This window comes from Neophocaena asiaeorientalis, unplaced genomic scaffold (genome assembly GCF_003031525.2).
Source record: "Neophocaena asiaeorientalis asiaeorientalis breed wild unplaced genomic scaffold, Neophocaena_asiaeorientalis_V1.1 scaffold346, whole genome shotgun sequence".
In the NCBI taxonomy this organism is placed as follows: domain Eukaryota; kingdom Metazoa; phylum Chordata; class Mammalia; order Artiodactyla; family Phocoenidae; genus Neophocaena; species Neophocaena asiaeorientalis.
The window spans coordinates 2682303-2705279 of NW_020175400.1; the positions used below are offsets into that span (position 1 = coordinate 2682303).

General features: G+C 42.4%; 1 protein-coding gene across 3 annotated transcripts in view; it reads right to left on the minus strand.

The window, feature by feature from the left end:
• Positions 1-22977, minus strand: part of ABHD2 (abhydrolase domain containing 2, acylglycerol lipase) — a 110236-nt gene that overhangs the window by 27595 nt on the left and 59664 nt on the right. For all 3 annotated transcript variants that reach the window (XM_024766453.1, XM_024766455.1, XM_024766454.1), the window contains 2 exons: positions 16944-17119; positions 13847-14014 (listed from right to left, as the gene is read on the minus strand). In XM_024766453.1, the coding sequence (XP_024622221.1) occupies positions 13847-14014; positions 16944-17119 (344 nt within the window). The remainder of the gene's footprint in view (positions 1-13846; positions 14015-16943; positions 17120-22977) is intronic.

Here is a 22977-nt window from a genome sequence, read left to right on the forward strand (position 1 = left end):
CTGCGCCACCAAGGAAGCCCTCTTTCGTCTTTTAAAAGGGCGGTTCAGAGAGATGCTTCATGTCACTCACAGTTAAATAAATGCAAATTAAAACGACAATTCACAATCCTTTTCCACTGCCCATATTAGAAAAGATCAACTTTGCCGATACCCAGCACTGGGGAGGGTGTGGGTACCAGGACTGCTGGTCCATCCACTGATGTGGGAGTGGGCACTGGAATAGCCTTCAGAAGGCAATGTGGTAACATTTATTAATGCTTTTAAAAGGACAAACCTTTGGCCCTGCAATTCCACTTTGGGGGACTTTATACTGCAGATGTGTGCGAAGATATATGTGCAAGAATGTTTCCTGCAGTGCTGTTTGCAGCAGCAAAGGATTGGAAATCACCTAAATTTCCACCAGTAAGAGGACTAAATTGCTGTGAAAAAGAATGATGTAGAGTCCGGTCTGCTGATGTGGAATGACCCTGAGCCAGCTTACTGAGGGACCAAAACAAGAGCGAAGCAGTGGGATGGCACCATCTCCTGTGTGTACTTGTGTTTTTAAAGGGATTATATGTGTACACATATCTGATTGAATATCTGCCGAAAAACTATAGCAGTTATTATTATTTTTTTTTTTTGAAGAGGAAAACCAGGGGCTAGGATGGGAGGAAGACATAGTTTGACTCATTGCTCTACAGATTTTTGCACCATTTGAATGTTTTTCCTGTGTACATACATTACTTTTTCAATAAAAATCCAGCCAGTTAAAAAATCTAGTGAAAATCAAGAATAATTTCTTAAAAAGATGTTTAAATATCCTTAGACCAGTTTCAACTATGTTAAATACACCCAACACATCCCTCATGCTGGGGCAGTGATGTGTGCAGCTTGTGATGGGGACATTATTTGCCTGTATAAGAAATGGTACTAAGGGACTTATTGTCAATTGTTTCTACCACCATTTCCTTGGGACTCTGCCTAATTTTTTCATCCCTTGGCTAATTATTTGTATCTTTAAGTTTTGTTCTACCATTGAATGAGCCTCTCTATTAGACTATAAACGCCATTAAGCAAAGATATTCCTGGTGTTGTTCACCACTGTATCTGTGGGGCCTGGCACTCAGCAGGCACTCAGTCAGTATCATCTAAACGAATGGGAAGGAGTCACTACGTTCCAGGCCCTGTGCTAGGCCCTGTGAGTGAGTGGGAGCAACGGGCTTTGGACCCATGTCTAACCCCATAGCCCAAGTCCTTTGTCTTGTATCCCAAATCTACATAAGTAATTGCACGGCCAGGACTTATTTTTCAATTGTGAAAAGTCTTACTTTTTCACCATCTGATGCCTTTTGGACCTACCTATCTTTATCCAGGTTTGAGACTAATTATTTGAGACCTAGAGGAGATGTTCAGATGTCACTGGGGCAGTTACAAAACTTGGATTTTGTAACTCGGATTTGCTACACTACTGAGGAGCAATTACAGCTAATCGTGTAGGCACTTTGGGAGCCTCAGTTTAATTAGATTCAAGCACTTCTGATCTGGGTAAAAGGCCAGGTCTACATAATCCTAGACAAGCTGTTGGGTGTTTTGTGAAGAGCTGCCATCTCTCCCAGGCAAGGGAAAGACAAGGACATGGTGTCTGCCCAGCTCCAGGATCAGCCTGCTGGTAGATGCAGGGTCCTCCCGGGATCTCCACCTGATGTCAGTTACCAAACACCCTCAGTGTCTGGGAACCCCTCCCTGGGTTCTTTTATTAAGAGCTGCAGCTACCTGCTTTTTAATACTAGGAGGATTGTAATGAGGTTCTATGTATTTAATCCTTAAAGGATTAGCACCAGTAACAAGATTCAGGTATATAATCTTTTTTTTTTAAATGTTTCTATAGTCCACTTTTAAAAAAATTTTAATCATATTTAAGTGTACAGTTCAGTGGCACTAAGTACATTCACATTGTTGTTCAACTCTCACCATCATCCATCTCCCGAATTTTGCACCTTCCTAAACTGAAACTCTGTCCCCATTAAAGAGTAACTCCCCATTCCCCCTCACCAACCCCGCCACCGACCCCGGCCCCTGGCATCTACCAATGTACTTTCAGACTCTATGAATTTGACTATTCTAGGTCCCTCATATAAGTGGAATCAAACAGTATTTGTCTACAGACAAATGTATATTGGAATGCATTTTTAAGGTTAACTTAATATATGTCCTGCAAGCAGATTGTACCTTTTTCTCCCCCCTGTGCTATACAGTAGGCCCTTATATAATCTTGCTGCAGCTTTTTTTTTTTTTTTTTTTTTTTTTTTTGTGGTACGCGGGCCTCTCACTGTTGTGGCCTCTCCCGTTGCGGAGCACAGGCTCTGGACACACAGGCTCAGCGGCCATGGCTCACGGGCCCAGCCGCTCCGCGGAATGTGGGATCTTCCCGGACCGGGGCACGAACCCGTGTCCCCTGCATCGGCAGGCGGACTCTCAACCACTGCGCCACCAGGGAAGCCCTTGCTGCAGCTTTTTAAGACGACGAAATAGGAGGCACTAACCTGGCCTTAGACAGATGAGTACCACAGGCCTATGTTGGAAAAGCAAACTGCCGAGGACAGGAGAGACCTTCTTCTTGTACCTTCCATCTATTTCAAAAGCCATTTCCCCCAAAATGGCACTATCATGACTCAGTCAGCTCAAATACAAGGACCCAGAGACGTGGTCTTCCTTGTGGATGGAGACTTTGAGTCATCTCTGTATCCTCCACGCCAGGCACATGGTGGGCGTGCCATTGATGGAGCTTGGTAAGAAGGAAGTTTGAATCATGCGGCATGAAAGCACACAGTATCAGCCAGCGTGACTGAGCAGTGGACAGGAAAGAAGAACCTAAATGTCCTTCCCACTAAATTTAATGCAAGAGAGTGGTCAGCTAACAACATGGCTCGCTGGCAGACTGCTGGGGGCCTAGCAGCCCCTAGCATTTTCATAGTGAAGGTGTGTGAGTCATTTCCTAGAGCTGTGGGCAAGCTGCTGCAAAGCTGACTCACTCGGGAAGAAAACAGCTGTAGAAATAAAGTGAGAGCCCTCTTTGCCCACCATATGAATGTGCCTTGTCTTTAACTCTGAAACAAAGATTTTCGCAAATGAGTGCTGTTGGCTTTGTTTCCCGGGGTACAGGTTGCTGAAAACTGCCCTCTTCTGTCTGAAGGTTAAATATTCAGATCTCATCCTGAAAGCACAGACCTGTCGAGGCTCCTCCACAGTTCTGCTCGCAGTATTACTCCCCAACATGTCCCCTAAACTCTGGGCCCCTCCCTGGGCACCCTCTCAAAGCTCGATGACTCTCAGCAGATGGTCTTGTCAGATGTTTTACTAAGATGCTTGAGCTTCTGCAAATTCACTACCTTCGCTTCCCCATTCTCCCTCTCTCTTCACCCCCTCACCCCACTCCCTTCCCACAGTGTCCTTCTGCCATTATAACACTCGACTGTTGCAGAGGCAACACAGTTCCTGGCTGTCATCTGGGGTCATGAATACGATTCAAAATGTAGTCTGCATCACAGATGTAGAGAACAAAGTATGGACACTAAGGGGGAAAGTGGCGGTTGCGGGGAGTGGTGGTGGGATGAATTGGGAGATTGGGATTGACATATCTACACTAATATGTATAAAATACATAGCTAATAAGAACCTGCTGTATAAAAAGTAAATAAAATAAAATTCAAAAAAAAACTAAAATGGAGTCTGCATCAATTAAAATGGTAGACATGAAAAGCTTACAGAAACATTTATGTTCATGATCTAATCAAATATCTTCAGCTAGATTGAGCAGTTACTTCTACTTCTAACAAAGTAGAAGTTTCTTAAAAATCACTGTCTGCAACTCTTTGTGGCAAAATGCCTTGGATCATGTGGGTGATCTCTACAGCATGCTGTATAGCAGAGTGACCATACACCTTAGTTTGCCTGAGAGAGTCCTGGAGTTTGTCTGTTATTCTGATGCAGTTATTAGTAAGGTCCTTTTTCACTCTCATAAGTGACCCAGTTGGGTTGCTAAATTATATGGTGACCCCAGGTACAGGGCTTCCCTCCCTTCTAAGATGGAAATGCTATCCCCTAAGCAAGGCAAAATTTTCTGATCTTACATTGAGGTTCCAAAAGATAGTTTAAGAAAAAATCCAGTATTAAACCCAATTGGACATTAATGAGCTCCTCCTCCAAGCAACAGAAGATGATGTTGTGATTTCATGTACCTCTTCTCAGCTTGATGTCTAATGTAAGAAAGCCAGATGTTTAGAAATAAGGGAAGAGCCCACTTCACTGTTTAAACTCACAGGAAAAGGCAATTTAAATCGTTTGAGACCATTTTCAATGTCAAAATGTCCTAGGTTGGTGTTCAGTCCTAAGTTCTTAGGAGGCTCATGATTCTAAGGGACTCAGTCACCTTATTGGGGCCAATGCAAGGTTATTATTTTTATTCCTTTCATCTGATATAGAAAAGACTTTTTAAAAATCTTAAATTTTTCCTCTAATCAAGATCAAACTCATAGATCCTTTGTCACTTGGCTCTTAACTTTCTGGTCATAAGACTTCAAGGTCAGTCTTAGAAATGGAGGTCAGAATAACCACAACTGGATCATTCTGGTTTTTAGTTCGTTTCCTTGGCTGGTGGACTTGATCCAGCTCTACTTTGCTCTGAATATGAATACTGGACTGCTGGGATAAGGCATTTAGCCAAAGATAAAGATGGAGCAGAATATTTCCTGAATTTACTGGTCCCCTGCAGCATCACTGACGACATTACTCATACTCCTAATGCTGCCTAGGTTAAAAAATCAATTAAGTCAATTGTTCACTACCGCAGTGTTCCAATTAAAGATTAGGCCCTGTATGATAAATACACTTCAAAAGAATCTTCAAGACTTTTATGCTTTCCTTCATTTTCAAGTGTTATTCATTGATCTCATCCAGAAGATAGGGTTATGGACCCCCGGTCTGTTCCAGCAAAGTATCGTACTTAAATAATAAATTTAAAAGACTGATAAATTCTACCCTTGTGGGTTCTACTAGTCATCCTAACAGTTTCACATTTTGTCTTTGGTCAGATCAGATAATGTCATGTAACTCACCAAAAGGGAAATCTTTAATATCTGCTGGTTAAAAAAAAAATCTATGAACTATTCTGAGGCAAGTGGTGAGGAAATTTTTTAAAGAATGAAAATAATTTTTAGAAAGTTAAAATATAGCTAATAAACATGTACTACAATAAAAACAACTTGCCAGTACTGATTTTGAATATAGAAGCCAGTAACATTGAGCTGGAGGTGTGTGACCACCCCCCCACCCTCAGCCTGGGCCCACCAGATTTGGCAAGGAGCCAGTACTGAAGGTTATGAAGCTGGAAAGCAAGCACTGCACCCTTCAAAATAACCACCGGGGCCTTGCCATACCTGTAAAAAGAGTCATAACTCAGACCAAGCTCAAAACAGAAATTTATGCTCAACGAGCACTGCTTCTCAAATTGGCCCTTATGACAGTTCACAGGCAGTCAACTGTTTGAAGCCGATATAGAGGCTAGGCCATTTAATTTCGCCTTTTCTCCTCTAAGTGGGCTCACAGAAAACACAAAGTAAGAGTGAAAGACTAATAAAGACAATAATCATTGGCATTTACTGGTATTTGCTGGGCCTCATGCTGTGTACTTTTATATTAATGCTAACTTCCCCAACTGCGGAATTCAAATTCCCATCTGTTGGACTCTAAAACACTGCCTTTTCCTTATGCAGGCATTTCCTGAGCAACTCTCTCTAAGTGACACGCTAGATGCAGGAGATTAACAAGAACATAATATAAAAATTGAATATTAAAATCTGGCCCCTGTCCTTACAAAGGTTGCTGTTGGTAAATATTCTTTTTGGACAAGCCCAGCCAGTAAGTGCAGACTGATTGGGACTATTTCCCCCCATTCCCTCGATGGTGAGCTGTTCTTCACTAGAATGGGAGCTTCAGAAAAGCAGGGACTTGAATTCCCGCCTGTATTCTCATCACAGGGTCTGGCCTCATGAATGTCTGTAGGATGTGGGATAAACAAAAACCAGAGCCCAAACCCAACAGGCCTGTTTCTGTGGCTCTGAGAAGCTCCTGGCTGCTCTTTTGCTTTAAACCTAAAATGTATCTGACTGGGAACTATTTCCTTACTCCTTAGAAGTATCAGCAGGATGCAGTCCCTTACATGGAAAGGCTATGTAGTTGTTCAAAAGCATGGACTCCAGGACTAGATTGCCTGGGATGGAAACCTGGATCACCCACTCATCAGCTTTGTGATCTGGAGCAAGTTAGTCAACCTATTTTTAAAAAAAATTTTTATTGGAGTATAGTTGATTTACAATGTTGTGTTAGTTTCAGGTGTACACAGCAAAGTGAATCAGTTATACATACACACATATCCACTCTTTTTTAGATTCTCTTTCCATCTAGGTCATTACAGAGTATTGAGTAGAGTTCCCTGTGCTGTACAGTATGTGCAAGTTACTCAACCTTGCCGGGCCTCAGTTTCTTCATCTGTAAAAGGAGGATGACTGATTTAATACATCCTATAAAGTACTTAGAACAGTGCCTGGCACACAACAAGTGCTACATAGGCGACAGCTACTAATAAAAACAGTAATGACCACTACCACCATAGTGGGGACAAATCTTTTTAATGCTCAACTATCTCCCTGCTCCCCTTTATTCTAATAAGCAATATCATAAATAGGAAATGAACACTACGGCAGAGGTGGTACTGAGTTGAAGTTAAGAATCACTCAGTTTGAATGCTGGTCCTGTCACTTACTGGTTGTGTGACCCCAGGCAAGGTACGTAACCTCCCTGAGCCTGGGAAGTGGGGAAACTAATGCCTACCTCCGAGGCATCAGGAGGATCAAGGGAAGTAATACCCGTGCATGCTCAGCACATGCCTGGCACTGTTAGTGTGAGATAAATGGTAACTGCTGTCATGCAGGATTTTCCTTAATGAATTTATCTTTCAAAGGCAGAACTAAGGATTCATGTGATTCTAAGTCACAAGAATGCAAGGTTATCCATTTAGGAAATTCTTCTGTTCAAGAGATCTATTTTCAACAATTTCTAATCACATCAGCAAAGATGCCCAATAACAAGGGATTAGTGCTTATGTGGTTTAGAACAGAGATAGTCTGATAAGCAGGAAAAGGTCTTTTGCAATTTTCTCAGAAAGAGAGGTGTGTGTGTGTGTGTGGGGGGGAAACAGGAAATGAAGAATAAGGGCTTCATGCTGATGCCCTCTTTAGTTTGCTCTGGTCAAGATCACAGGCCAGAAGAGTATCACAGTGACTGGAAGGCCTGCCATCTGCTCCAGAGTGACACAGCTTACATAAGGACAGGTCATACAACCATAAGGCACACCTGTTTGAGACACGCTAGTCTGCACAACATCACTGTCCATCCACAAACTGTCATTTCGCACCCTTCCTCTCAGTCCTCATTCAGGCAACACCGACCTAGTGAGCACTTTCTATGGGCCAAGCAGGGTTCGAGGCCCTGAGGGGCTAGAACAGGAGCACAAAGACCCCGGGCACTTGTGGAGGGGAATTGGGGATGGAGAGACAGGAAATAAACATGTAAACAAATACAACATTTCATCAAACCATACGTGCCTTGAAGAATGTGAAGAGGGGGATTAGACAGAGAATGACTGGAGGCGAGGGGAGTCTTGGAAGGGTTCTCTAAGAAGGTACCATCTTGGTTGAGTCCTGCATGACGAGGTGAAACCTGGTGAGACAAGAGAAGGGCCCTCCACACAGAACTTGGGCAGACCTGAGGTCAGCAGGCCCCTCAGGCCAGTGCCTGGTACCCACGTATGTTCTGGATGGGCTGTGCCATGTCCCAGGGGTCTGGACCCCCTTCATGTCACATCCAGTTACCCCACATGGAAGAGGCTGACTTGACTTGGTCTATTAAAAGTGAAGGAAAGGAGGGACTTCCCTGGTGGCACAGTGGTTAAGAATCCGCCTGCCAATGCAGGGGACACAGGTTCGAGTCCTGGTCCGGGAAGATTCCACATGCTGTGGAGCAACTAAGCCCGTGCGCCACAATTACTGAGCCTGCACTCTAGAGCCCACGAGCCATAACTACTGGAGCCCATGTGCTCTAGGGCCCGCGTGCTGCAGCTACTGAAACCCGTGCACCTAGAGCCTGTACTCCACAACAAGAGAAGCCACCATGATGAGAAGCCCGTGCACCGCAACAAAGAGTAGCCCCCACTCGCCGCAACTAGAGAAAGCCCGCACGCAGCAACGAAGACCCAACACAGCGAAAAAAAGAAAAAAAAAAAGTGAAGGGAAGGAGATTTAAAAGAGGCTTAAGAAACCTTTGAGACAACTGTAATATACGGGACCTGATTTAGATCCCAAATTGAGCAAACTGTAATTAAAAAGGAAAATAACAAAGAAAGAAGTTAGCTGGGGAAACTGAACTACTATGGAGGAATACTGTTAAAGTTTTAGGTGTGATGATGGTACTGTGCTATGTTTATGTTATGGACTGAATTGTGTCCTCCCCAAATTCATATGTAGAAGTCCTAAGCCCCAGTACCTCAGAATGTGACTGTATTTGGAGACAGGGCTTCTAGAGAGGTAATTAAGTTAAAATGGGGTCATTAGGGTGGGCCCTAACCCAATATAATTGGTGTCCTTATAAGAGAAGGAGATTAGGGCTTTCCTGGTGCTGCAGTGGTTAAGAATCCACCTGCCAATGCAGGGGACACGGGTTCGAGCCCTGGTCCGGGAAGATCCCACATTCCGCAGAGCAACTAAGCCTGTGCGCCACAACTACTGAGCCTGCGCTTTACAGCCTGCAAGCCACAGCTATTGAAGCCCACACGCCTAGAGGCTATGCTCCGCAACAAGAGAAGCCACTTCAATGAGAAGCCCGCGCACCGCAATGAAGAGTATCCCTCGCTCCCTGCAACTAGAGAAAAGCCCGCGCGCAGCAACAAAGACCCAACGCAGCCAAAAATAAATAAATAAATAAATTTCAAAAACAAAACAAAACAAATGGTATGGATATTTGACAAAAAAAAAAGAAAGAAAAGGAGATTAGGACACAGACAGAGACACAGACATGGACACACAGAGAGACAGCCATCTATAAACCAAGGAAAGAAGCCTTTGCAAACCTGCCAATAGTTTGAACTTAGACTTCTAGACTCCAGAACTGTGAGAAAATACATTTCTTTAATTTAAGCCACCCAGGCTATGGTGTTTTGCTTTGGTAGCCCTAGCAAACTAAAACAGTTTACAGAGAGTCCATGTACCTTAGCATCACACTGAAACAGTCACAGATGAGATGATAGGCTGTCTGGGACTTGCTCCAAAACAATCTTGGAAGGGGGATGCAGGAAAGGTGTGGTTTATGGATGAAGTAAGATTGGCCAGAAGCTGAGTACTTGTTGAGGTTGAGTGATGGGTACAGAGGGGTTTATTCTGAGTTCATTTAACTATTCTCTCTACTTTTCTATATTTTGAACATTTCTGTAATAAAAAGGTAAAAGAAAAAAACTGAAGAGGAAACAAAGAATGTGTAAGACCTACATCTGTGGCTCTCAGCCTGGGGTGGGGGAACCTTACACTCCTGGGGGCTGACCTCTACAGGTAATGCTCCAGATGGGGGCTGCTCCATGAGCCTGGGTGCTTGAGTGAGGATGGTGATGGGACATAGGACACCCCTGGCCAAGCCAGGATGGATTTGTCATGTGAGGAAGACATAAATCTTTGTTTTTAAACCAGTGAGATTTGGGAGTTGTTTCCACAGCATAATCGAGTCCATCTTGACTGGTACAGAAACTCAACACAGAACTTGACAAAATAATTCTAAAGTTCAACTGAAAAAATAAACACGCAGAGAGACAAATGCACACGCTGAAGAAGCAATGGGTCAGGGTGAATACTATCAGATATTAGGCCATATCACAAAGCAACAGTAATTAAAAATGAATGATATTAGGTGTAGAAATAAAAGTCGACAAATATATTTATACTGAAGTATAGAAAGTCCATAAATAGGCAACTAGTCAATACAGGACTAAGTGTGATGAAGATATTTCAGTTCTAGCTTGTTAACAGTTGAGCTGCCTCACTTTACCAGTGAAAAGTAACAAAATAGGCTTTGCTCTAATGTATCAAGTCAGCTTTGTTGAAGGATTGCTCCTTCTTCACCAGTCCAGGGAACCGTTTATTAAAAACCCATTCTTTTATTTTTATTTTTTAAAATTGCAGTATAGTTGATATATAATATTATATAAATTACAAATGTACGTTATAGCGATTTACAATTTTTAAAGGTTATACTCCACTTATATTTATAAAATATTTGAAAATACTCCATGTTGTACAATATATCCTTGTAGCTTTTTTCGGTCGTGTTGCATGGCCTGTGGGATCTTAGTTCCCCAACCAGGGATTGAACCCTCATCCTTGGACTCCTGGACCACCAGGGAATTCCCCTTTATAGCTTATTTTATACCTAAGGTACAAAATAAGAGGTTTCTACCTCTTAATCCTCTATATTGCCCCTCCCCCATTCCCTCTCCCCACTGGTAACCACTAGTCTGTTCTCTATGTCTGTGTATCTGCTTCTTTTTTGTTATATTCACTAGTTTGTTGTATTTTTTAGATTCCATATATAAGTGATATCATACACTACTTGTCTTTCTCTGTCTGACCTATTTCACTTAGCATAATGCCCTCCAAGTCCACCTGTGTTGTTGAAAACAGCAAAATTTCATTCTTTAAAAACCCATTCTTTTAAACTAAAGTCATATTAATAGCACTTAAGGAAGTACTAACAGCTTATTTAAGCTACCAAAGACTTTTTTTTTTTTTTTTTTTTTTTGCGGTACGCGGGCCTCTCACTGTTGTGGCCTCTCCCGTTGCGGAGCACAGGCTCCAGACGCGCAGGCTCAGCGGCTATGGCTCACGGGCCTAGCCGCTCCGCGGCATGTGGGATCTTCCCGGACTGGAACCCGTGTCCCCTGCATCGAGGTGGACTCTCAACTACTGCACCACCAGGGAAGCCCCCAGAGACTTTTTTGTTTGGATTTCAAGTGTCTTAAGTTCTGGATTTTTGACCTCAGGTCACATTTGTTTGACCTTACTAACCGATGGTTAAACAATGCACCTCAACAGTTAAAAGATGTACTGATAAACAAAAGAACTAAATAGCACAGCTAGAAAAATCATCCATATCTTTAGGTACCTGTCTTTCTGGAAAACTACTAAAATATAATAAACTATAGGGATTTATTTCTAAAATTCTGATGAAACAAACGGTGACAACAACAAAAAGGGTAAGTTAAATTACTATGAAAGATGTGGGTGCTGAGCTCACCCTAGATGGACTCACGTCACCCCACGGATTTTCCTTTCTCAAATTCTGCTTGCCAGCCCATATGTGCCACTCTCTTAAAAGGCAGCTATAGGGCTGTTTACCCCACAGCCCCCATCTCTCTATTTTTGAGCTCCAACCCCTCCTCACCTTGAGGACCCAGTTCAAATGCTTTTTCTGGGAGGACCCTTCCTTCCACGCGTGGCCCTTGCCTATGGAGACAGGCTGGATTCTCCACCCTGCTGCTGCGCGCCCACCAGACGCTCTCAACTGGTGCACTCATCATACTGTATTGTAATTATTATTGATATTCCCATCTTCCCCTGCAGAACACGTCTTATTTATCTGGGCCACACAGAGCACTGCTAATCTCTCACTAGCATTATAGGATCTTCAAGTATTTGAATAAGTCGAACATTTAATAAGTGGATACTATATGTTAGGCACTCAATTGCCTGCTAAGTCCTTAGTGACCCATATTTAATTGTAAAACTGTAACCCCCACTTTGCAGTTGAAGAACCTGGAACTGAGGTTAAGCAAATTCAAGGTAACACAGCTGGCCAGTGGCAGGGCTGGGTAGCCTCTCTGTGACCACGTCCCACACTGAGCCGACTCGTCTCTGCTCCTTTAGCCACCAGACTCCTCGACTTGTGTGCGAGTGCCCCCCAGTATAGACTCCTGTCTCTATAGCTCAGCACTCTGAGGGGCGGGGGCCTGGACTGCACAGGCCTAGCTACTCTCCTAGGATTCTGGAGGCCAGGGTGGCAAGATTCAGGCTCTTATCTTGGCTCTTCCACTTACGGGCTCTCTCCCTGCCTGAATTACTTAAACTCTCTGTGCTTCAGTCTCTCCATCACAATTTCACTCACTGCCTCAAGGGCTGCTGTGGAGATGGAAGAGATCACGTCCATGGGAAACAGCGGTACTGTGCTGGGCACACGTTAAGTGTTCTCACGGGCATTTCTCGTCTTGTTGGCACTTCGTGCTGTTAGGTAGCACTCCCGTCCCAGACCCTGCAGCCAAGCCACACTTCCCCATCCTCTACTTGAGCACCCAAATTTGTATATCCAAGTACAGGACCTTATAATTGTTCTCCATTGTTTTCATTTTTGTTAGATACTGCCTTTTTCTGCCTTTTGATCCAAACCTGTCTCACTTACTCACGACTCCCCATGTGCCTGTGTTATGTGTAAATCTGGAGCTTCACCTGTATCTTCAAGCTACTGACCAAACTGTTGAACAGAAGGGAGGCTGTAAAATGGGTGTCTTTAGGTGGGAGTGCACACGGAGGAGCAGTGGGATGGGAGCCCCCAGCCTGGCACAGAGCAGGTGCCCCCGCTCACGCTTCCTTACCCGCCCTCACATGCCACTAAGGGTGGAAAAAACTGGAGCAATATTACTGGAGGACAATCTGACAAGAAGTGCATAAAAAATGCTGACTCTGAAATTCTACTCCTGGAAATTTACTCCCAAGAAGACATTAAAGAGGAGAAAAAAGTTCTATGAAAAAATATTTATAGCATCATTATTTAAAACGCTGAAAAACTTTAAATAACCTAAATGGCTACAAAGAGGAATGGTTAAATAAACTATAACAGGGTAATCACAGCAATGTGGCTCTTTAAAAAGATTAAATATAATGACTATGCATCTTTATGTTAGTGAATATAAAGTTATTTAAATTAAGTTACCATAGATATACACACTATGACTGCATCTAAATAAAAACTATGTGCACACAGATAAAAGAATGGGAGGACGAAGAAAGAGAAAATTAGTTATGGTGAGATTATAAATGTAATTTTCATTTGTTTCCCATGAAAACACCTTATAATTGATGTGGTTATAAACACCACAAATGTTGGTACATATACAGACACATATTTTAATGTTTATTATTTATGTGTGTTCAGTTAATCTGAAGGGAGAGTTAAATAAGATTTAAGAACGAGCGGTCCAGAACACAGAGCCTTACCTAACAAAGGACTTCGATGAAACTCAAGAAGCATTTGACTAAATATGAGATCCAGTTCCCGTCCTCAAGCAGCCTGAAACCCACTGAGTTATTAATGTGCCAGACTCCCTTCCCACTAACATCCACATGCCTCATCACAGCGCTGGCCTGCCACTCACAAGAGTCCTGAGGAATGAGCATCAGGAGGGCATAGTGATGAAAGGCATTAACTTACCAGCAGGGGGTGCTGTGCAAGACCTTCCCCTGTGAGCTTTAGTTTCTGCCTCTGAGATCGGCTGAGATAGGGGTTGTTCCAGTGCCCAGTTGAGAGGCTGATGTGAGGCATGGCTTCTCAAATGCCCAGTACACATGGGCTGCTGTTACAATTGTGTGCCCCACCAGCTCTTTCAGATGGGCACAAATTCTAAACTTAGAAAAGTAAGGCAGAAGCAGAAGTAGCAGCACCCTTGGAGTGGGAACAGAAATAAGGGGTTCTCCACTTGGCTGTGCCCCAAGCTTACCGTAGGTGAACATGCGTGGCGAGGTCAGTTCAATGTTGGGCAAGGCGCCCAGGTGGTTCAGCACGGCACACCGATAGCCATTTTTCTGGGCGTAGTCAACAAAGGTGCGGATGTACTGCTTCTCACTGTGATTGGCAATTCCAGGGCAGATGACCATGGTAACATCATCTATGTGGTGGAGGAGGAGATTCCGAGATAGCCAATAAATAGTGACATGATAAATGGTCACAACTACACTTCACTGGCTTAGCCAACAGTAGGAGAGAATTTAACATACATCTTGTCACTCATTTCTCTGGGAAAGAATATCTTTCCCTCTAGCTGGAACTCTCTATAGCAGTGCTTCTCAAATTATCTGTGGTGAAGGGTCAGTTTTTAAAAGTTCCAATAATTATGGACAGATGCTTTTGAAAAATAAAATACAATCAAAATTAATTACTAGAAAAATGAAATGAAAAAGATTCAAATCTCAATTTTTTAATTATTAGATTCAATGGATATAAAATCACTCTGCCAAATTCTTATACAAGTTTCCAAGCATTACTCTTAATTTCTATATGAAATTCTGTATGAATGAATGAATGGAAAAATAAAAAGCAGTGTTTGTATAGACCTCTTTGATCCAGCAATTTTACTTTCAGGTATTTATCTTACAGATACATTGTACATACACAAAACAATATATCTACAGTATAGATTGTAATAGCAAAAGACTGAATATAACATAAATGTCCAGAAATAGGGGTCTGCTTAAATAAATTTTTGCATATCCAAACGATGAAATATTATGTAGCCCTTAAAAATAATGAGACATCTTTACATACACTGATATGGCAAGCTCTCTAATATGTATTAAGTGGAAAAAGCAAGGTGCAGAAAAGGGTTATGATATGCTACTATTTGTTGGGGGGGAAAAGACATCTATGTTTATAAACGCTTCCACTAGCTCTGGAATCAAACACAAGAATCCTAACAGTGGGTACCACTGTTAGGGTGGGAGAGAGACTTACACTTTTACTGTATGTTCTTTAGTACCTTTTGAATATTCTATCATGAGCATGAACTACCTACTTAAAAATATGAATATGTGTTTTTCTTTAAAAGAAAAGTGGTGTTTGGGTTATTAAATCTAATCTTAAATTTTCCTTCCGAAAGTTTAGATAAGAACAATTTTAAAATTCGTACGCAATATGCATAAAGAAACTTAAAATTTTTTATAAACCTTGACCTTGTAATTCCAATTCTTGGAATCTTGCCTTAAATTTTATGAGTAAGGATTATCAAAGGATTGATATCAAAGGATTATCAAAGGATTGAGAGCAACAAAATTATAAGCAAGCTAAATGCCCAAAACCAGAATGATTAAATTATGGTATGACCACATTGGAGACTATTAAGCAATTGTTAGACTTTTGTTATTGAAGACTTTTAGACTTTTAACGATATGGGGAAATATTTATATTATAATTTATAATATAATGTGTAGTAATTTAAATTTTAGAAAAACTTTGCATAGAACCGAAGGTAAATGGAACAAAACGCTAACAGTGGTATGCTGGGTGTGGGATTACAGATGATTCTTTTCTTTTTTTTAAATGTTTCTACATTATCTACATTTTCTATGAGTGAGTATTTATTCCTTTTGTTGTCAGGAAGAAATCATTAAAAAGGAAAAACGGCTGCTTTTCTTAGAGCGTTTCTTGGAAGCATTTCTGCCTTCCAGAACCACCTTCATCAATCCTTTCTGGGCACAAGGGTGATAGAAAGACACAGAGAATCACAAAAAAGAATCAGTTTCGTCCTTTTCAACTTTCCACTTCAGTCCTAGAAGAGCAGGTTAAATTAAATTGCTTAAATTTTGTGCTTTAATAGTAGAAGAAGTCAGAGCATTAGAAGCAAGGGAAAAAATATTTAACTTTTTTTAAATGGTAGAGAAATAAATATTTGAAAGATCAGCTACAAGGCTTAGAAACACAGTGTGAACTCCTAAACTATTCATTTATTCACTTCTTCTGTGACTGTTTATTCGACTCTGGGGATTCCTACATTCTAGCAGACAGATGATAAACAACTATGCAAATAAGCTCAGAGAGTGGCAGGTACCATGAAGAACTAGAGCAGGAAGGTGTGATGGATTTCCTGGGAAGGAAACACTGGTTAGAGGAGTCAGGGACCATCCCTCTGAGGTGACATCGGGGCTGAGAGCTAAATGACAAAGAGGCAATTGTGTGAAGGTCTGGGACAAGCATTCCAGACAGAGGGAACATAAGCTAAGTTGTCACTAGTTACTCAGAGGTTCTAAGTGCTTTAAATAACTGAGAGCTATATTACATTTACTGGAATTTACCTCTAAATATTGACTGAGCTCCTGTAAAAAACTAGGTGCCTTTGAATACTACAGAACTCAAAAGACATGTCCTCTTCCAGTAGTAACAGCATTCAAAGGATGCAGCCATCTAACTCCACTTCCTCAGAAGTCCTCATTGTGAAGCTTTTTATGAATGTTTATTGTGCAGTCTGCACAGAGCAATGAGTTTTATCACCAGTAGAAACAGTGGTTGTTTCTGAGATATAGGTGTCCCAGACCTCTGGAAACCTAAGCAGAGGGTATATGAGAGCCTTTGTTATCTGCTGTTGTCCAACAAACAAGACCAGCTACACTGCATCTCTAAGCTTCAGTTTCCTCATCAGTAAAGTAGGGATAATAAGGCACTGACTTCTCAGGGTTGTTGTGAGGATTAAATGAGATAATAGCATACATAAAGCACTTAGAATAGTCCAGCTTCTGTTGCTGTCATCAAACCAGAGGCCTGGTCCTGGGCTCCAAGTTCTTATACCAAGCTTTTCTATTTCACAAGAGGACTAAAAAACTGTATTCAACAATGCTTTCTGAAGAGCCCTACAAGGCGCCCGGCAAGCACACGCTGGAGCCAGTCCTTGCCGGTTGCTCCTAAGTGATGCACCTCAGCAGACTTCCTACAGGACCCTGAATGCGATGGTAAGTATCAATGGCTCGAGCATTTATATTGAGGCTCCCTCATGGACTAGTTCCCCTTCCCTGAGTGATGGCCCAATCATATGACCTAAACTAGCTTACCTCCCACACAGTGCTCAGCCAAGGGCTCGAAGAGGTCAAAGGTTGAAGTGGCTCCGTCAGACATGGTGATGAACTTCCGGTGCCCATATGGGTGTGGTGACCTCACCCTTCCCATCTTCCCATACAAGGCTGTTTGGATGTGTCCACTTTTCCCCCAGATCAAAGGTGGAATATATCTAAGAAAGAAGGAGAGGAGAGGTCAATTTTCCCACACTCCTTGAATAATGCTCTAAAAAAACTTTGGAGCAAGAGCTTTTCAACCTCTTTTTTTTTTCCTGACAAATTCTGTTCACTAAGCACAAATATGAGATTTTTTAAACCTTATATCCATGCCATGATTTATCTCCTTTTCCCATTTAATGCATCAGATTAGCTTTAGAAATCAACCAGAGCATGCTTATACAGACAGGATTTCAAATTTAAGGTGTTAATTAATTCAACATGGGTTATTTCCATAATAAATTAATTCAACATGGGTTATTTCCATAATGTAGAATAGAAAGAAAGCAACTAATACATTTTGAACACATGCTACTTGACAAGGTTAGCCTCATTATCAAATGAGCTAATGTATATAAAATAGCTAGCATGGCACCTATGCAAACTAAATGCTCACTTCTTTGCCTTCCCCCAGTAAGGCAGGCCACAGCTGCAGGGGTTACCCCATGAACCAAACCTGCTGCCTTGTTAAACTGGGAAGGGCTGCAAAGCCTCCTAAGAGTCTGTTAAGTGCCTTGTGCGTGTGTGTGTGTGTGTGTGTGTGTGTGTGTGTGTGTGCTGGGGGGCACACTGTATGCTCTGGAGAATGTGCTAGAAGGGCAGAGCAATGTAAATATTTGTTGGATTAATGAAGGATAAAGTCTTGTTAGCATAAGCAAGGCATGATACCACCCTAACAACTGTCCTTCGTGAAAACACAGTGACTCTGGTCCTTGGTAGGAAGTGCAAAAATCACAAACTAGTTAATCACTGGGAAAACAAGGTGTTCTAAGTTACAATTAAGAAATGATTATAGTTCACAACCACAGGGCAAGATGATCCCATTTTCTGAAACTGCTATTGGTTTCTCTTCTTCAGCTTTGAGCCCAAGCTTGATGCATGAGCAGGATTTGTGTTCTGTATTAAACTAGAGACATATAATATAAAATGGTAATGACATCAATCCTTCACCTCTGTAGTGTATCACAGTGGTGAACATTTTATTAAGAATTTACCTTAACCTGCTTGCCGATTTGTGCCTATCATTTCTATCAGACCAGATGATCCCAGACCCTCTTCTTAAATTAAACCAGATTTACTCTCTGTTTTTGGCAATTCATTAAATCTACACAAATTTAAGAGAAGGGAAGTCATCACCTTAAGCAAGCCAGTTCCCAGATAAGCTTCCCCTCTGGGGGCAGGGAGGAGAAGGAAGAGTATTTTTTTTTTTTTTTTGCGGTACGCGGGCCTCTCACTGCTGTGGCGTCTTCCGTTGCGGAGCACAGGCTCCGGACGCGCAGGCTCAGCGGCCATGGCTCACGGGCCCAGCCGCTCCGCAGCACGTGGGATCTTCCCGGACCGGGGCACGAACCCGTGTCCCCTGCATCGGCAGGCGGACTCTCAACCACTGCGCCACCAGGGAAGCCCAAGGAAGAGTATTTTTAAGACCTAAGGACATGAAACCACTTGCCAGCATCAACCACAGGTGCAAATCTCAGCGCAGAGACCACGGCCTTTAGAAAGCAGGCAAAGGCATTTTTAAGAGATAAGTGGATTATGACAGTAACAAAAAGCAAGCTTATAAAATAATGTCAATAGGACAGCTGAATACTATACAAGATTTAGATAACCGAATTTATAAAGGGTTTCAGACTACTAAGTTGGACAATAAACTGTGCATACGGGGAGGGTAGTGGTCCAAGAAGCCAAACTTCTGATTGTTCCTGGAGGAGAAGTTCGGAGAAAATTTTGTTTACAATATAAATTAAAAACAGAAATGTGCTGAGGTTAAAAATGTCAGAAGAATGGGTTAAATTTCATTTACTTATCCTCTGATCTCATTTAGAATATAATATAATCATAGAAAAGATGACAAAAGCATAAAATTTCCTTTTGGCTACTCAGATTTCCTGTATAATCATGACACAGGTGATCAATCCTGATGCCATGCTCCAGATTCAAGGTCCTGTCACCGCCTCTGAATCTTGGCAATTGCCCCCCAAGTGGCCTCTCAGCCTCTAGTCTTGCTCCCATCGACTCTGGCATCCCCCCACCAGTGGAGGGATAACTAACACACAAACCTGGCCACGGCCCTCCATTGCTTGAGTCCTAGTAGCTTGGCTTAGGAGGTGCCACCTTGGTGCCTGCTTACCTCTTTTGCCTAAGTTCCAAAAAACCTGAACCACCGTCCACTCAAGAGTCACTTCCAATCAGGTTTTTTGGGAAGCTCCCTGCCTCTGTGCCCCCTGGAAAAGTATCCTGCACACCCTAGCACCCACGAGGCTTGATTAAAATACACCTTTTTCAAGCACACTCCTCCCTGCCACCTGCAGGGCCTGGGCTCATTCTCCTTTGTGTCTATCCTCAGGGCACTCGAAACACACGAAGCACGTAGGGAGGACTTGAGGATGAACAGAATACAGACCCACTTAGTAAATCTGAAAAGACAAAGATATGCTTAAAAAATCATATGCATCAGGATGATGTGAACTTGGCTGTGGCATGATTGGTGTTTGGCTGTTGTTCTCCTTCCAGGCTACTCAGCACCATTCTCAGACTGGGCTGGGATGAAATTCTCAAGCTGTTCCTGTGTGTGTGCATGCGTGTGTGCATGGTGTGTAGACAGGTGACTGCCTGGGACTTTCTCAGTTCAGTGTAAGGTCAGTTGTACACAGTGGAAGTTTCACTGTCTATAATTTTATGACAATACCACCTACTGATAAAACACTTTTTAATTAACATCACAGTAACCCAACACCAGGGCTTACAAAATTGAGTTTTTGCATAGAATTTACTGTGGTGGAGCTTTATTGTGTTTTTGTTTGTCTTCATAACTGATCCACAGATCATACGAAAAACATTAAGAAAGTAAAAACCAGGGCTTCCCTGGTGGCACAGTGGTTGAGAGTCCACCTGCTGATGCAGGGGACATGGGTTAGAATAGGTGCCCACTCACGTGGTTCAGTTCAGGGAAGAAATCTGGACCAAAACAACAGAATATTTTGAAATTTATATAAATATGGAAATATTTAATTTTTAAAATTTATTTATTTTGGGCTGCCTTGGGTCTTCGTTGCTGTGTGCAGGCTTTCTCTGGTTGCGGTGAGTGTGGGCTGCTCTTCGTTGCGGTGCGCAGGCTTCTCACTGTGGTGGCTTCTCTTGTTGCGGAGCACGGGCTCTAGGCGTGCAGGCTTCAGTAGTTGTAGCATGTGGGCTCAGTAGTTGTGGCTCCCGGGCTCTAGATCGCAGGTTCAGTAGTTGTGGCGCACGGGCTTAGTTGCTCCGCGGCATGTGGGATCTTCCCGGACCAGGGCTCGAACCTGCGTCCCCTGCATTGGCAGGCAGATTCTTAACCACTGCGCCACCAGGGAAGTCCCTGGAAACATTTAAGAGATGTTGCTGAAGTGGTACATGGAGGAATATGTTTTACTCTAACTACCTATGGGGTAGTTTGTCTGAAAATATAGCCGCCAAATAATTCCACCTATTCCTGCCCCCACAAGCCATTCTTCCCGTCAGGAGCTAGATTCCTACCCCCCCTACCCCACCGCCATGAATCTAGGCTGGCCTGTGACTTGTCCGGTCTGCTGGACGTGGTGGGAGGCCTGCTGTGCAGATCTGGGCCTGGCCCTTCAGAAGCCTGGCAGCTTCTGCTTGTATAATACCTCCTTGGAAGTCTGGTGCTATGCTATAAAGAAGCCAGGCCTTGACTACCCAGTGATGAGGGAAATACGGAGGGGGGCTAGAGAATGAGAAATAAAACCAAGAACTGTGTGCATTTAAAATTTTATAGTACCACCGAACTGCCTCCCAAAAGAGAGGGACCAATTTACATTCCTACCAATTGTGTATGAAAGTACCTGTCTTCCTCAGCCTCATCAATAATTGGTGTTTTAGGGTTTCCCCGGTGGTGCAGTGGTTGAGAGTCCAACTGCTGATGCAGGGGACACGGGTTTGTGCCCCGGTCCAGGAGGATCCCACATGCCGCGGAGCGGCTGGGCCCATGAGCCATGGCCCCTGAGCCTGCGCGTCTGGTGCCTGTGCTCAGCAACGGGAGAGCCCACAACAGTGAGAGGCCTGTGTACCGCAAAAAAAAAAGAAAAAAAATTGGTGTTTTGACTACTGTGATAGGCAAAAAATGGGTATTATATTTCAATTTGTGTTTCTTAAGGTTGATCCAATCTATGGCAGAAAAAAAGTTTCTTACTTGAATTTGCATTTCCTTGATTCATGTGTTTATTAGCAATTTGTACTTCTTTTCTGTGAATTGTCTGTTCATATCCTTTGTCCATTTTTCTATTATAGTTTTCTTTTTCCTTTTTTATTTTTATCACTCCTACATTAAGTCATTATATATTATATTTTGCAAGGGTTTTCTCCAGTCTATTGTATATTTTAATTTTATTTTTCATCTTATATAGCTTTTTATATTTTGTGGTTAAATTTATTAATTTTTTCTGTTAAAACCTTTGTGTTTTGCATTTTGCTTTAAAAGGGGCTATTCCAACACCCAGTTATAAATATATTCAGCAATATTCCTTCTATTATTCCTATAGTTTTTAAAAATGTATTACCCTGAAGTCACTTATTTTTGAAAATGATGTGAAGTAAAGATCTAATTCATTTTTAATCTAATTCAACTAGTTAGCTAGTTGTCCTTACTCCATAAATGGCCCATCCTTCCCCTACTGATTTCAACGGTCATTTTAAATATATACCAAGTTCTCAATTAAATATCTGGATTTGTTTCTGCATTTTCTATTCTGGTTCATCGATTTCTTTGTCTATTCTTATGCCAATATGGTACCACTTTAATTAATACAGCTTTATGGAATATTTTGAGAGTTGATGGTGCATGCCTACTTCACTCTACTTTTTCAAAATTTTCTTGGCAGACTTTTGGCATTTTAGTTTCCAGATGAACTATAGGATTAGCTTGTTCTATGAAAAATTTTGGAGTTTTAAATTGGAAACACACCAAACATATACTACTTTGGGAAGAACTGATATCTTTACAGTTTCGACTTGTCCCATTCAAAAACATGGTGTGAGGGGCTTCCCTGGTGGTCCAGTGGTTAAGACTCCACACTTCCAATGTAGGGTTCGATCCCTGGTTGGGGAACTAAGATCCCACATGCCACACAGCACGGCCAAAAGATAAAAAAACAAACATGGGGGTTTCCCTGGTGGCGCAGTGGTTGAGAGTCTGCCTGCTGATGCAGGGGACACAGGTTCGTGCCCCGGTCTGGGAGGATCCCACATGCCGCAGAGCGTCTGGGCCCATGAACCATGGCCACTGAGTCTGCGCGTCCAGAGCCCGTGCTCCGCAACGGGAGAGGCCACAGCAGTGAGAGGCCCACGTACCGCAAAAAACAAAAACAAAAACAAAAACCAAACATGGTGTATCTCTCCATTATTCAGGTATTTATGTCCTATAGTAAAACTTTATGTCTTGCTTCACATTTCAATACTCATTTTTTACTACACTAATTTGCATGCATTTCTACATTTTAAAAAGCTATTCTTAGAGTTAGCATCTGGGCATGTTTTATTCCTGACTCCCAGAAAGCAGAAGTGATGTCTTCTACTTCTTTACTTATCTAGATGGTATTTTGTCCAATGTCATGCTGTGGTCAGTGGTTAATGAATCCTGTTACTAAGAAAGAAGCTAGAAGATCACAACAAAATCTAGAGGCCAGCATGTCTTTATCTTCTGAACCTACTTATAATCAACATCTGGCTATGCTAACGGAATTCCCCAAAGGGAAAGACCACAAGGGAAAATCTGGACCTCCCTCCCTCCCACATCCCTCCAGACATGCGCGTGCGCGCGCGC